At 47.2% G+C, this 12,934-nt stretch overlaps 1 protein-coding gene across 1 annotated transcript in view; it reads left to right on the forward strand.

The window, feature by feature from the left end:
• Positions 1–12,934, forward strand: part of LOC123771328 (small conductance calcium-activated potassium channel) — a 623,340-nt gene that overhangs the window by 344,589 nt on the left and 265,817 nt on the right. Inside the window, 1 exon segment of the mRNA XM_069305218.1 lies at positions 3,344–3,685. Within this exon segment, the coding sequence (XP_069161319.1) occupies positions 3,344–3,685 (342 nt within the window).

A 12,934-nucleotide genomic window follows, 5' to 3' on the forward strand; every position in this document is an offset into this window, starting at 1 on the left:
GGCCGGCTGCGTCAGACAGTGGTGGACGCGGCCGGCTGCGTCAGACAGTGGTGGACGCGGCCGGCTGCGTCAGACAGTGGTGGACGCGGCCGGCTGCGTCAGACAGTGGTGGACGCGGCCGGCTGCGTCAGACAGTGGTGGACGCGGCCGGCTGCGTCAGACAGTGGTGGACGCGGCCGGCTGCGTCAGACAGTAGTGGACGCGGCCGGCTGCGTCAGACAGTGGTGGACGCGGCCGGCTGCGTCAGACAGTGGTGGACGCGGCCACAAAAGCAGCAGCAGTCAGTTGTACCCTTCTCTGGCCCTATCGAGCCGTGACATTTGGGGGCCAAATACATTATGTATAACTTTCCGCGGGCGTCGTTTTTTGTGAGGAAGAATGCTCACTATTTCAGTGTTATGGGCGATAGTATGGAGGGACTCGAGGGTAACATTTATTGCCAAGAAAATATTAAGCGCATTTTGGAAGACTTAAAACCTTTTTGGTAAAGGACGACGCGGGATGCTGACTTGACTTGTGTGATGGAGATAGATGTGAATATTATACATGATGAAAGAGAAAAGTAACATTAACTTTAGAAGACTCATCTCGGGTTCATGCAATGAAATTTCACATGCAATTTTCGGTCATGCATGATAAAGTACGAAACGTTTATTGAATACAATGAAAATGATGTTTTTACGATGATTAATTAATAAGATTCGCTACCTGGAGCAAAAAGCTCCAAGTAGCACGGGATAGGGTGAGCCCATTTTTTTTGTGTTTAAGAGTAATGAGTCAAATAATTAGCTTCTAGTCCTCAGTTGGATTAATTTCTGATAATTCTCCATTTGTCTCATTTGGTTTATGACGTTAATTTCCATTAACATTTGTAAATTCAACCTTGTATTAGGGCTGAATATGTTTGTTATTCATCATGTTATTCATCATGTATTCATCAAGTTTGTTAATGTATAATAACTCTGTGTTGCTTACTGTAGTTCATTAATACCTGAGTAGTAATTAGCGCTTCAAGTGCCTTAACTTCAAGTGAAAATGACTACTGGGGCCATGGTCCAACCACTTGGGCTGGACGGTAGAGCGACGGTCTCGCTTCATGCAGGTCGGCGTTCAATCCCCGACCGTCCACAAGTGGTTGGGCACCATTCCTTCCCCCCGTCCCATCACAAATTCTTATTGTGACCCTTTCCCAGTGCTATATAGTCGTAGTGGCTTGGCGCTTTCCCGACAATTCCCTATTGGGCCCCAAGTGCCAGGCTCCAACTGATGCCTTGTCATGCTCCTCTGGGACCTTCAATGAATACTACATCGGCTGTATTTCTGGATATCCGGAGCTCGGTCAGAAAGGTTACTGTTGCATAATACAGTGTATTTGTTGCATCTCTGGCTCTATTTAGCAACACATTCCGACACTTTGAGGTATTGCGTTGATATAGAGTTTAAACCTTTTTTCTATTTGTACTCCATTTCACGATTTGTAACAATGTTGGTTTATGAGAAATCTTTGACTTGATCCAAAAATATCGCGCATATGTCACTGTCAAGATAGTTTGTGAATATTTGACAGGGGTCGTCAAGCAGGCTTCCTGGGGCCAGATTCACGAAGCAGTTACGCAAGTACTTACGAACGTGTACATCTTTCCTCAATCTTTGACGGCTTTGGTTACATTTATTAAACAGTTTACAAGCATGAAAACTTGCCAATCAACTGTTGTTATTGTTATAAACAGCCTCCTGGTGCTTCGGAGCTCATTAACTGTTTAATAATTGTAAACAAAGCCGCCAAAGATTGAGAAAAAATGGACACGTTCGTAAGTGCTTGCGTAACTGCTTCGTGAATCTGGCCCCAGGAGAGTACAGAACCATCGACTGTAGTGGCTGAAGCTGGAGTTTGTGTCCTGATACTTGCAGTCGACAATGTGTCGAGTGGAAAGTCTTATCTGATAGTTACTGCGGTGATAAGGGACAATATTTTATTGTAAAGTTGGAGATTACAAGTTATCCTTCGGAGGCAATGGTGCAATCGGGCACTTTGTTGAATCGTTACTTTTGAAAGTTGGAGACTTTGTCAATGTAATGGTGGAGACGGGAGACTTTCCTCTGACCACTGTCATATCTCCTAGAGACATTTTTTTCACCTGACCAGAGTCTGATATTTTCTAATATTAGACTCTGAAGACCACTTGAATTATTGTCAGCGATTATTAGAGATTTTTGTAGTGAATGAAACACTTAAAGTAATGGAGACAAAGACTGTCTTTGACGAGAGAGGTATAAAGTAATTACTGATTAACAAGTCTGGAGAAGACTAAAGTCTGTCTTTAAGAAAGATTACAGGAGAATAAAGACTTAAACCAGAATGGACCCGAAGGTGTTCCTCTGCACCAGTCTTGAGTGGGTCTTAAAACAGTGATGTTTGAGTCATTGTCTTCAGTGGGGGGGGGGGGGGGGGGGAGGGGAATGATCAGACGTTGGGTTAAGTTATCAATATAAAAAGTTTACACTGTTTTATATTAATGAATCATGAGGTTATATTAAAGTATTACGTTATATTCATGTATCATTAGATTATATAAATTTATCATTAGGTTATATAAATTTATCATTAGGTTATATAAATTTATCATTAGGTTATATAAATTAATCATTAGGTTATATTAAAGTATCATTAGGATATATTAATGTATCATAAGTAGTTTGTTATTCAGATAAAATTATGAAAATTTGATTATCTATATTTATTGGGCTGAGCCCATGGAAAGTAAAATATAAATAAAATAGTTACTGATTTTATGTTAAGATCATTATTCTCAACATTTTTGCTGAGCTGTGAAAAATAAATTACCTTAAATATTCAAGTATATAAATATAATTAGTAATAGACTTTTTTTGTGATATAAATCTTTCAACGTTATCGCGTTCCTTACTTTCCCTGGGCATAGTACTCTGTGACGGAGGGCCGCACCAACCCTGAGTTTGCTACTCGTGTTCTCTTCTTCAATAGAGTTGACAAGCTCCTCTCACAATGTATATTATTACTGCTTAATAAGGAAAAGTCTCCCTTCATGCAGGTCGGCGTTCAATCCCCGAACCCCCAAATGGTTGGGCACTATTCCTTTCCCCCGTCCCATCCTAAATCCTTATCCTGACCCCTTCCCAGTGCTATATAGTCGTAATGGCTTAGCACCCCTGATAATTCCATTCATGTATAATATTATCCTCCACTCTGTGTGAAAACAGATTATGAATAATGTTAACTTGTAAATATTCAACAATTATTCAACATGCACTTATCATAAAATTTGGAAGCGTCCACTGATTTGTTTTTCTCTTGTCTCGACAGCTTCGGAAGCCTGTGTCCACCCTATCCATCCCAGGGTCGATGAAAGGGGGCGCAGGCGGCGGGGGCGGGCGTGGAGCTGAGGGCGAGGACCCGGGCATCGCGCTGGTGGGCGTCCACTCCGAGTACCCGCGCTACACGGAGGAGAAGGCTGGCCCCGGCGCCGGCAAGAACGCCTCCTTCAAGCTCCGCAATAAACCCAATGTAGGCTACCGGCTCGGCCGACGCAAAGCGCTCTTCGAGAAGCGGAAACGCATCTCCGACTACGCCCTGGTGATGGGTATGGTCGGCATTATCGTCATGGTGGTGGAGAATGAGCTCTCCTCCGCTCACGTCTATAATAAGGTAAGTGTACCAATGGCATCTCGTCTTCCCCACCACTCTTTTTGTTTTTCAATATATTCCGATTGTCTCTCGTGTTCCTAAATTTTTTTTGACGGCTTTGATTGGAATCTGTATAACCTTGTTCCTGCTTCAGTTTGTTTCTCTGAACAAGTGTTGTTGGAGCATTGACTGATCTGGATATAATATAGTGGTTATCTGGACAGTTATCTGGACAGTTATCTGGACAGGAATAAACGTTATCAAACGTCTTGTGTTAAAGTACGAACGGGGTTATCTTGTTGCTATTGACCAGAGCCATAACTAGCACCACCAGCTAGTGACCACTAACAACTAACTAGCGGCCACACTAATAACTAGCATCACTAACTAGCAGCCACACTAACCACTAGCATCACTAACTAGCGGCCACAGACACACTAGTTCAGTTCAGTAAACAAGACGCCTGAACAAATTCAGTTGTATTATTAAACATCTTTATTAAAGCTTAAAGAAAAAAAACAATTAGTGGGAATTTTTAATTAAAATCGCGGATGAGTATTGACTAATTCGCTCCCAGCCTCGGTGATTGAAATAAATTTTTTGTCTATTTTTTTTTTGTCTTTCTTTTCAAGTTGGATTTGGTAATATTGGAAAAACAGTTAATACGAACAAAGTTAATTAATTTTATTTTTTTTGTTTAAATTGCATTTTTTTCAAATCTAGCGTCAGGATTTGATGAAGAACTGTACCATATGGATCCACGAGTGTGGTCGGGGACTGGTCAGTCGTGGAGCTTGGTTAATAAGCACCAGGACTGACCAATCCTTATAGACGATCATAGGTACGGTGGGCACGGTACCGTGTACGTTACGGGGATATCCTGGACGTCATGGGTTCGAATCCTGGTTGGGTCATTTAGAGATCTTAGTAATTTATGGCTGGCGTGTTTCTGCAGCCTCTCTCTCATAAGGGGTGTGTTGATTTTAATTGAATCTGGTGAAACTGCAAGCAAGAGCTGTTACCCTGCGAGACGATGTTGATGGTAATTTAGATGAATAGTTCATTTAAAGCCTGCTACTCATAATTTTACGAATATTGTTTTTATCTATTAGGAATAAACCTATGTTAACTATGATTTAAGAAAGAAGAATAAGGAAAAAGAGAAGTGCTTGCCAGAGCCTTCACGAGTCGGCTAACGTGATTTCAGAATCACGTTTCAACCTATTGAGCCAACAAGTTACAGGTGTGGTTCAGTCTAGACTAAAGATGAACCTCCTTGCACGGGTCTCCACTTTATCCAAAATTCTGATGAATGAGCCAGACAGATGATCTGATGAATGACAGGCGCAGTCAGGAGGTGTTGCATACTCAAGATACAAGCGAACTTGAGCTGCGTGTAAGGTTTTCCAATCACTGCTGTCGAGAAGGTTTGAGATGTATAGCAGGGCTGTGAGTACCACGACTGCCTTGCTTGCGAGGTTTAAGCTGCGGGTTTCATCGTCACTGAAAATCAATCTTCAGTCCCAGAGAAACAGAAGGATTCTTCTCGGTTTACTGCTGACCCATAGTGTAAGTGACAGATCGTCCGCTTAGCATGACAGAGGCCGAGTCATCAAGGCTCTGAGGCTCAAGGTAGATGAAATGACACATCCATGGTAGTGGTACTCAGTTTATATATATACATACACATTATATATATATATATATATATATATATATATATATATATATATATATATATATATATATATATATATACTCATCGACAGTGAGTTTCACCATAACTATCTGTGAGACTCTGTGTACCTCCGTATGTAGATTATGTTGCACAGTATGTTGACCTGCCACACACTAGAAGGTGAAGGGACGACGACGTTTCGGTCCGTCCTGGACCATTCTCAAGTCGATCAAGTCAATCGACTTGAGAATGGCCCAGGACGGACCGAAACGTCGTCGTCCCTTCACCTTCTAGTGTGTGGTCTGGTCAACATACTTTAGCCACGTTATTGTGACTCCTCGCCTGCATGTGGCACAATAGTCTACGTTCTCAACTCACAACCAAGGAACTCGAGTTCAATTCTCAGGCAGGACTGAAATGGTGAGCACGTTCCTTTCACCTGATAAGGCTGTTCACCCTAGCAGTAAAATAGGTTCCAGGGAGTCAGGCAACTGTTTTGGGTGGCATTCTGTGGATGTTCCGTAGGTGACCTAGTGGGGACAGGAGCCCTGTAGGCCTAAGAATAGATCACCAGTCCCCTACAACAGAGTATATTCAATCAAAAGTGATCACGTGAGTCTATTGATATACCAGCATACTCACGTTGCGTGAGTATGCGGATATATGTTATTTAACTCGATATTACGTTCTTTGCTTGCATACCTGGATTGTGTTTACCTCCTGAGTGAAATTGAAGATCGCCGACGAGTGAACACGTCACTAGGAGAACGAATATTGAACACCGACGAGTGAACACATCACTAGGAGGACGAATGACGAGTGAACACGTCACTAGGAAGACGAATATTGCCTACACTGCACGTCAGGTCCTGTCAACAGAACAGAATTATTTTTCTAAAGTGATCTATGTTCCCCTCAGACTCATACATCGCTCCCTCTCTCTCTATTATCTCCCCTCACTCTTCCTCCTTCCCTCTCTCCCTCATTAGTGCTACACTCTCCCCACCTCTTCCATCACACCACTCTCCCTCTTCCCTCTTTCCTTGCTCCATCTGCCTTATTCTCCTCTTCCATTTCACCAACCAAATCGTATTCTACATTTTTCTTGTCCTATTATTCGCCGGCTGTTTTAATTAACATTGGTCTAGTTAACCCAGCTTTTACGGCAACCCTGAGTCGTAAAGCTCTCGTTACGCTTAAGCAGGGTTAGAGCCACTACGGGCTCACCATAGCCCGTGCTACTTGGAACTTTTCGTTCTAGGTAGCGAATCTTAAACAGCAGCAGCAGCTTAAGCAGGAAAACGATGCGTAGCGTCGTGGCCGTACTCAGGCCTGTGGCGACCCACAGATCTTATGGGATTAAATGAACAAATCCACAAGGGCCGTGACGAGGATTCGAACCGACGTCGGAGAGCATCCCAGACGCTGCCTTAATCGACTGAGCTACGACATGGTCAAAGAATTGCAACCAGAAGTTCTACTGAACTTACTTGGATCCTGCAGCCTCTCCGAGACACAAACCAGGATTTTACACAATTCCCCCTTTACCTTATGTGATTGTCTTGCCAATGGCGGTGACAGGAAGCATATCAAGGATCTCTGAGGATGTGATCTACAACAATTGTAGGACAACGTAACTCCCGGGAGATGAATCGTGCCCAAACGTCTCATCTTATCCGTCAGTTGTAACCAGGATTAATTGGTCTTGAGTTGACTGTGCTAATTACTGGTATGCTGGTCACCTTTAATATTAATGGTGGCGGCGACAGCGGGACTCCCAAACGACTTCAGTGTTTTCCGAAACTCTGCCCGACGGAGCAGAAGAGGCGTTTGTTTAATTTACCTTTGACCACAAACTGTAAACAACCTGTTATAATTGTCTCGTTCTCTTGATGTGAACAGCCGACTGTGTAACAAGGTTGTGTTCCCTGGCTCCAGTCAGTGTTTATCATCCCTATGACAGGAAGCCGAACCATTTGTGTATGATATAGTCATCTCCCGGTAGTTTGGCCAGGGCTAGAGAATATAACCCGTCCTCTAGCCCGTCCTCTAGCCCGTCCTCCAGCCCGTCCGCCAGCCCGTCCGCCAGCCCGTCCTCCAGCCCGTCCTCCAGCCCGTCCTCCAGCCCGTCCTCCAGCCCGTCCTCCAGCCCGTCCTCCAGCCCGTCCTCCAGCCCGTCCTCCAGCCCGTCCTCCAGCCCGTCCTCCAGCCCGTCCTCCAGCCCGTCCTCCAGCCCGTCCACCAGCCCGTCCTCATAAACAAAGGCCAAAGTCCATTCCATTCACCCGCCAAACCCCTTATTTCTGAGTGTGGTTCAAGTGGTTTTGTTTAGTGTCGGGAGAGTTCTTCATGAGCAAGATGACAGTCGTCTTGCTCTTATAGTGTGTTATTAAGTCAGTCTCCTTGTTGGTCTCTGTTGGGGTCACATTTTTGTCAATCATTTTCAGGACTTTCTCTTCCGTTTTCTGGGTCGTCGAGAAGTTCCTGTTAAATCTTGTAATAGTTGGGACCTGTAATGTACTGTTGTATGTTTGGTCTGAGGTCGCATGGCGGCTCACCTTCCTTTTGATGAGCTCTGCGACATATTCATTAGAGTATTCATCATTGATCATGACCTGACTTACTCTTCCGACTTCCTCGTCAATCTGCCTCCAACTGGAGCTGTGTGAGAGCGCGTTTGACATTAGCAACACTCTGCTTATACCTATCAGTGCTCACTCCTAGCAATAGGGTGCAAGTCGGAGGGAATTCAACGTCGTTGGGATGGGATGAAACTTAAATGGCTCTATGCACTCCACAAGTCCTCCAATTGGTCCTAATTTCAAGATTGTAACTTAAGAGAAAGGGAAGGAGGAATGTTTTAAGATTTAAACGAAACAATATATTAAAAAATGACTTAAAAATCAATTTGCAACATAGTTCAGATCACTAAAAATTAAATATCACAATAGGCCTTTATCTTGATTTCCTATGTTGAAAAGTATGCAATATGTGTCTAGTTTGCCTGAACTAAATATTTAAAAGTCCCCCCCCCCCCCTAAAGTGGATAGCGTATCAATATTAACAAAAAAATGCATTTACTGAAAATAAGATCCATGGAAGTTGGTAGAGCTGGAAACTTTACATATAATATGCAGGTTTCCAGAGACTTTGTAACACACAGGACCCCTACAGCAGCGTGGGGGGGGGGGGGTTGTCAACAACGTTCTTGAGAAAACAGGAACTCCAAGATCCCGCCAGCTGTGTTGAAGATGTAGATCCATATACTTAAGAACATAAGAACAAAGGCAACTGCAGAAGGCCTATTGGCCCATACGAGGCAGCTCCTATCTATAACCACCCAATCCCACTCATATACATGTCCAACCCGCGCTTGAAACAATCGAGGGACCCCACCTCCACCACGTTACTTGTAGCGTCACATTTCTACAGGGGATAATGCCTGCCCCAGCGTGTAGAAGGGAACTATCAGTGGTAAGCGCCAAGCCATTACGACTATATAGCACTGGGGAGGGGTCAGGACAAGGATTAGGGATGGGACCGGGGGAAGGAATGGTGCCCCAACCACTTGTGGACGGTCGGGGGATTGAACGCCGACCTGCATGAAGCGAGACCGTCGCTCTGCCGTCCAGCCCAAGTGGTTGGACTCCAGCAAGTAGAAGTCTCTGGCTACCCTGAAAAAAACCCAACCCAGCCTGCGTCGCAGCCTGCGTCAATCCCCCCCCCCCCTCCCTCCCCTCCCCAAGCCTGCACCTGTATACTCGGAGAGTTCAGAGTGAATAAAACGTTCCATTGACATTTGAATGGGGTTTATCCCCTATGAATAAGGCCTCAGTCCGTGGGGGGGGGGGGGAGGAGAAAAATTGGGAGAAGCAAATCGCAGGGATGAAAGGGCATGATAAACGAGCTATGAGGTAGAATAACGGGATGAGAACCACAGAGAGAAGAAGGATTAGAGAAGGAATATCAGACTATGAGAAGCACACGTGATGAGGGAGATGATGTTCACACATTCAACACCCATGATGGGACACATGGGGTGGTGAGAGAGGTTTATACACTGACCAAAATCAATGACGGAGTTATTTCACTAAACCAAATGGAGCGAGTGAGAGAGGGAACGGAAAGAGTAAAGAGAAAAATGACAGGTTGGATCGGATAAAGATTATTTTGTCGACAGTGGAGGTAAAAGAGTGGACAGAAAAACAACAGGAGGGTTCCTGTCACCTTTGGGGTTCCTGTCGCCTCTGGGGGGTCCCTGTCGCCTCTGGGGGGTCCCTGTCGCCTCTGGGGGGTCCCTGTCACCTCTGTGGTTGTCACCTCTGGGGTCCCTGTCACCTCTGTGGTTGTCACCTCTGGGGTCCCTGCCGCCTCTGGGGTTCCTGTCGCCTCTGGGGGGGTGTCCCTGTCGCCTCTGCGGTGCCAAATGAGGGAAGAACGTTTGTGAATGTTGTAGATACAGCTACTGTAATCCCCCATCAGTATGTAATCCCCAGTAGGCATCCCAGCATGCCACCCTAGCATGCTAATCTCTGCATGCTGTCCTCAGCATGCCACCCTTAGTATGCCACCCTAGAATGCTACCCTTCAGCATGCTGTCCTCAACATGAAACGGTAGCATGCCAGCCCAGGATGTCTCTGGTAATGATTTGTCTTGATATTACCAGAGTAATGGTACTCTGGTATGCATTAGGCAGTGATGTGGTGGAGGCTGACTCCATACACAGTTTCAAGTGTAGATATGATAGAGCCCAATAGGCTCAGGAACCTGTACACCAGTTGATTGACGGTTGAGAGGCGGGACCAAAGAGCCAGAGCTCAACCCCCGCAAGCACAACTAGGTGAGTACACACACGCACGTTTGTGTGTGTGTGTGTGTGTGTACTCACCTAATTGTGCTTGCGGGGGTTGAGCTCTGGCTCTTTGGTCCCGCCTCTCAACCGTCAATCAACTGGTGTACAGATTCCTGAACCTGTGTGTGTGTGTGTGTGTGTGTGTGTGTGTGTGTGTGTGTGTGTGTGTGTGTGTGTGTGTGTGTGTGTGTGTGTGTGTGTGTGTGTGTGTGGAGGTATATCACGAAACTGAGATGAACTTTATAAATGAACTTGGCTGAAATTGGTGGGCGTGTGAGGGCCTCCAGGGTAAGTTAGCTGCTAATTCCGGATGCGCGGCGCACTCTAAAGTCTGGATGGCACAAAAGTGTTAGTAAGCGACCCTAAGTGGTCCCAAGACGATTGCTTCTCCCAGGGACTTGGCAAGGAGGAGGAGGAGGAAAGCGAGGAATTAAGAGTGAGAAGGAGAGAGAGAAGGAAGGAATTATCAAGGGAAAGCGCCAAGCCATTACGACTATATAGCACTGGGATGGGGTCAGGATAAGGATTTGGGATAGGACAGGGGAAGGAATGGTGCCCCAACCACTTGGACGGTCGGGGATTGAACGCCGACCTGTATGAAGCGAGACCGTCGCTCTACCGTCCAGCCCAAGTGGTTGGGTGGGGGGCAAGACAGGAAGATCACGGAACAAATTACTTTGGAGTTAAGGGAAGAAGAAAGCAGGTGTGAGAGGAATAGATTAAAGAAGAGGTATAAAATACGAAAAAGAAAAGGGTGAGAAAATTGGTCGAAAAAAACAGAAAAGAAACGATGATTCGGGAACTGGTGTTGATAATAGTGGTGATGATGATGATGGTGGTGATGGTGATGGTGAGAATGGTGGTGATGGTGAGAATGGTGGTGATGGTGATGGTGAGAATGGTGGTGAGGAGGAAATGTTGGTGAAGATCAGAGTATTTTAGTGATTAGAGACTGCAACTTGTTTACATAGTTCTGGGGTTCCAGTAAGCCAGGACCCCCAAGTCTACTTCAAGTAAGCCAAGACGCCCCCCCCCCTAGTCCACCTCTAGTGAGCAAGGAACCCCCAAGTCCACCTCTAGTGAGCAAGGAACCCCCAAGTCCACCTCTAGTGAGCAAGGAACCCCCAAGTCCACCTCTAGTGAGCAAGGAACCCCCAAGTCCACCTCTAGTGAGCAAGGAACCCCCTAGTCCACCTCCAGTGAGCAAGGAACCCCCTAGTCCACCTCCAGTGAGCAAGGAACCCCCAAGTCCACCTCCAGTGAGCAAGGAACCCCCAAGTCCACCTCCAGTGAGCAAGGAACCCCCAAGTCCACCTCCAGTGAGCAAGGAACCCCCTAGTCCACCTCTAGTGAGCAAGGAACCCCCAAGTCCACCTCCAGTGAGCAAGGAACCCCCTAGTCCACCTCCAGTGAGCAAGGAACCCCCAAGTCCACCTCCAGTGAGCAAGGAACCCCCAAGTCCACCTCCAGTGAGCAAGGAACCCCCAAGTCCACCTCCAGTGAGCAAGGAACCCCCAAGTCCACCTCTAGTGAGCAAGGAACCCCCAAGTCCACCTCTAGTGAGCAAGGAACCCCCTAGTCCACCTCCAGTGAGCAAGGATCCCCCTAGTCCACCTCCAGTGAGCAAGGAACCTCCTACTCCACCTCCAGTGAGCAAGGACCCCCCTAGTCCACCTCCAGTGAGCAAGGATCCCCCTAGTCCACCTCCAGTGAGCAAGGAACCTCCTACTCCACCTCCAGTGAGCAAGGATCCCCCTAGTCCACCTCCAGTGAGCAAGGAACCTCCTACTCCACCTCCAGTGAGCAAGGAACCCCCTAGTCCACCTCCAGTGAGCAAGGACCCCCCTAGTCCACCTCCAGTGAGCAAGGACCCTCCTACTCCACCTCCAGTGAGCAAGGAACCCCCAAGTCCACCTCCAGTGAGCAAGGAACCCCCAAGTCCACCTCCAGTGAGCAAGGACCCCCCTAGTCCACCTCCAGTGAGCAAGGAACCCCCTAGTCCACCTCCAGTGAGCAAGGAACCCCCTAGTCCACCTCCAGTGAGCAAGGACCCCCCAAGTCCACCTCCAGTGAGCAAGGACCCCCCAAGTCCACCTCCAGTGAGCAAGGACCCCCCAAGTCCACCTCCAGTGAGCAAGGAACCCCCAAGTCCACCTCCAGTGAGCAAGGAACCCCCTAGTCCACCTCCAGTGAGCAAGGAACCCCCTAGTCCACCTCCAGTGAGCAAGGATCCCCCTAGTCCACCTCCAGTGAGCAAGGAACCCCCAAGTCCACCTCCAGTGAGCATGGACCCCCTAGTCCACCTCCAGTGAGCAAGGAACCCCCTAGTCCACCTCCAGTGAGCAAGGACCCCCTAGTCCACCTCCAGTGAGCAAGGAACCCCCTAGTCCACCTCTAGTGAGCAAGGATCCCCCTAGTCCACCTCCAGTGAGCAAGGAACCCCCTAGTCCACCTCCAGTGAGCAAGGACCCTCCTACTCCACCTCCAGTGAGCAAGGAACCCCCTAGTCCACCTCCAGTGAGCAAGGACCCCCCTAGTCCACCTCCAGTGAGCAAGGACCCTCCTACTCCACCTCCAGTGAGCAAGGAACCCCCAAGTCCACCTCCAGTGAGCAAGGACCCCCCTAGTCCACCTCCAGTGAGCAAGGAACCCCCTAGTCCACCTCCAGTGAGCAAGGACCCCCTAGTCCACCTCCAGTGAGCAAGGAACCCCCTAGTCCACCTCCAGTGAGCAAGGACC

The sequence above is a fragment of the Procambarus clarkii genome, chromosome 54, assembly GCF_040958095.1.
Source record: "Procambarus clarkii isolate CNS0578487 chromosome 54, FALCON_Pclarkii_2.0, whole genome shotgun sequence".
Taxonomy (NCBI): domain Eukaryota; kingdom Metazoa; phylum Arthropoda; class Malacostraca; order Decapoda; family Cambaridae; genus Procambarus; species Procambarus clarkii.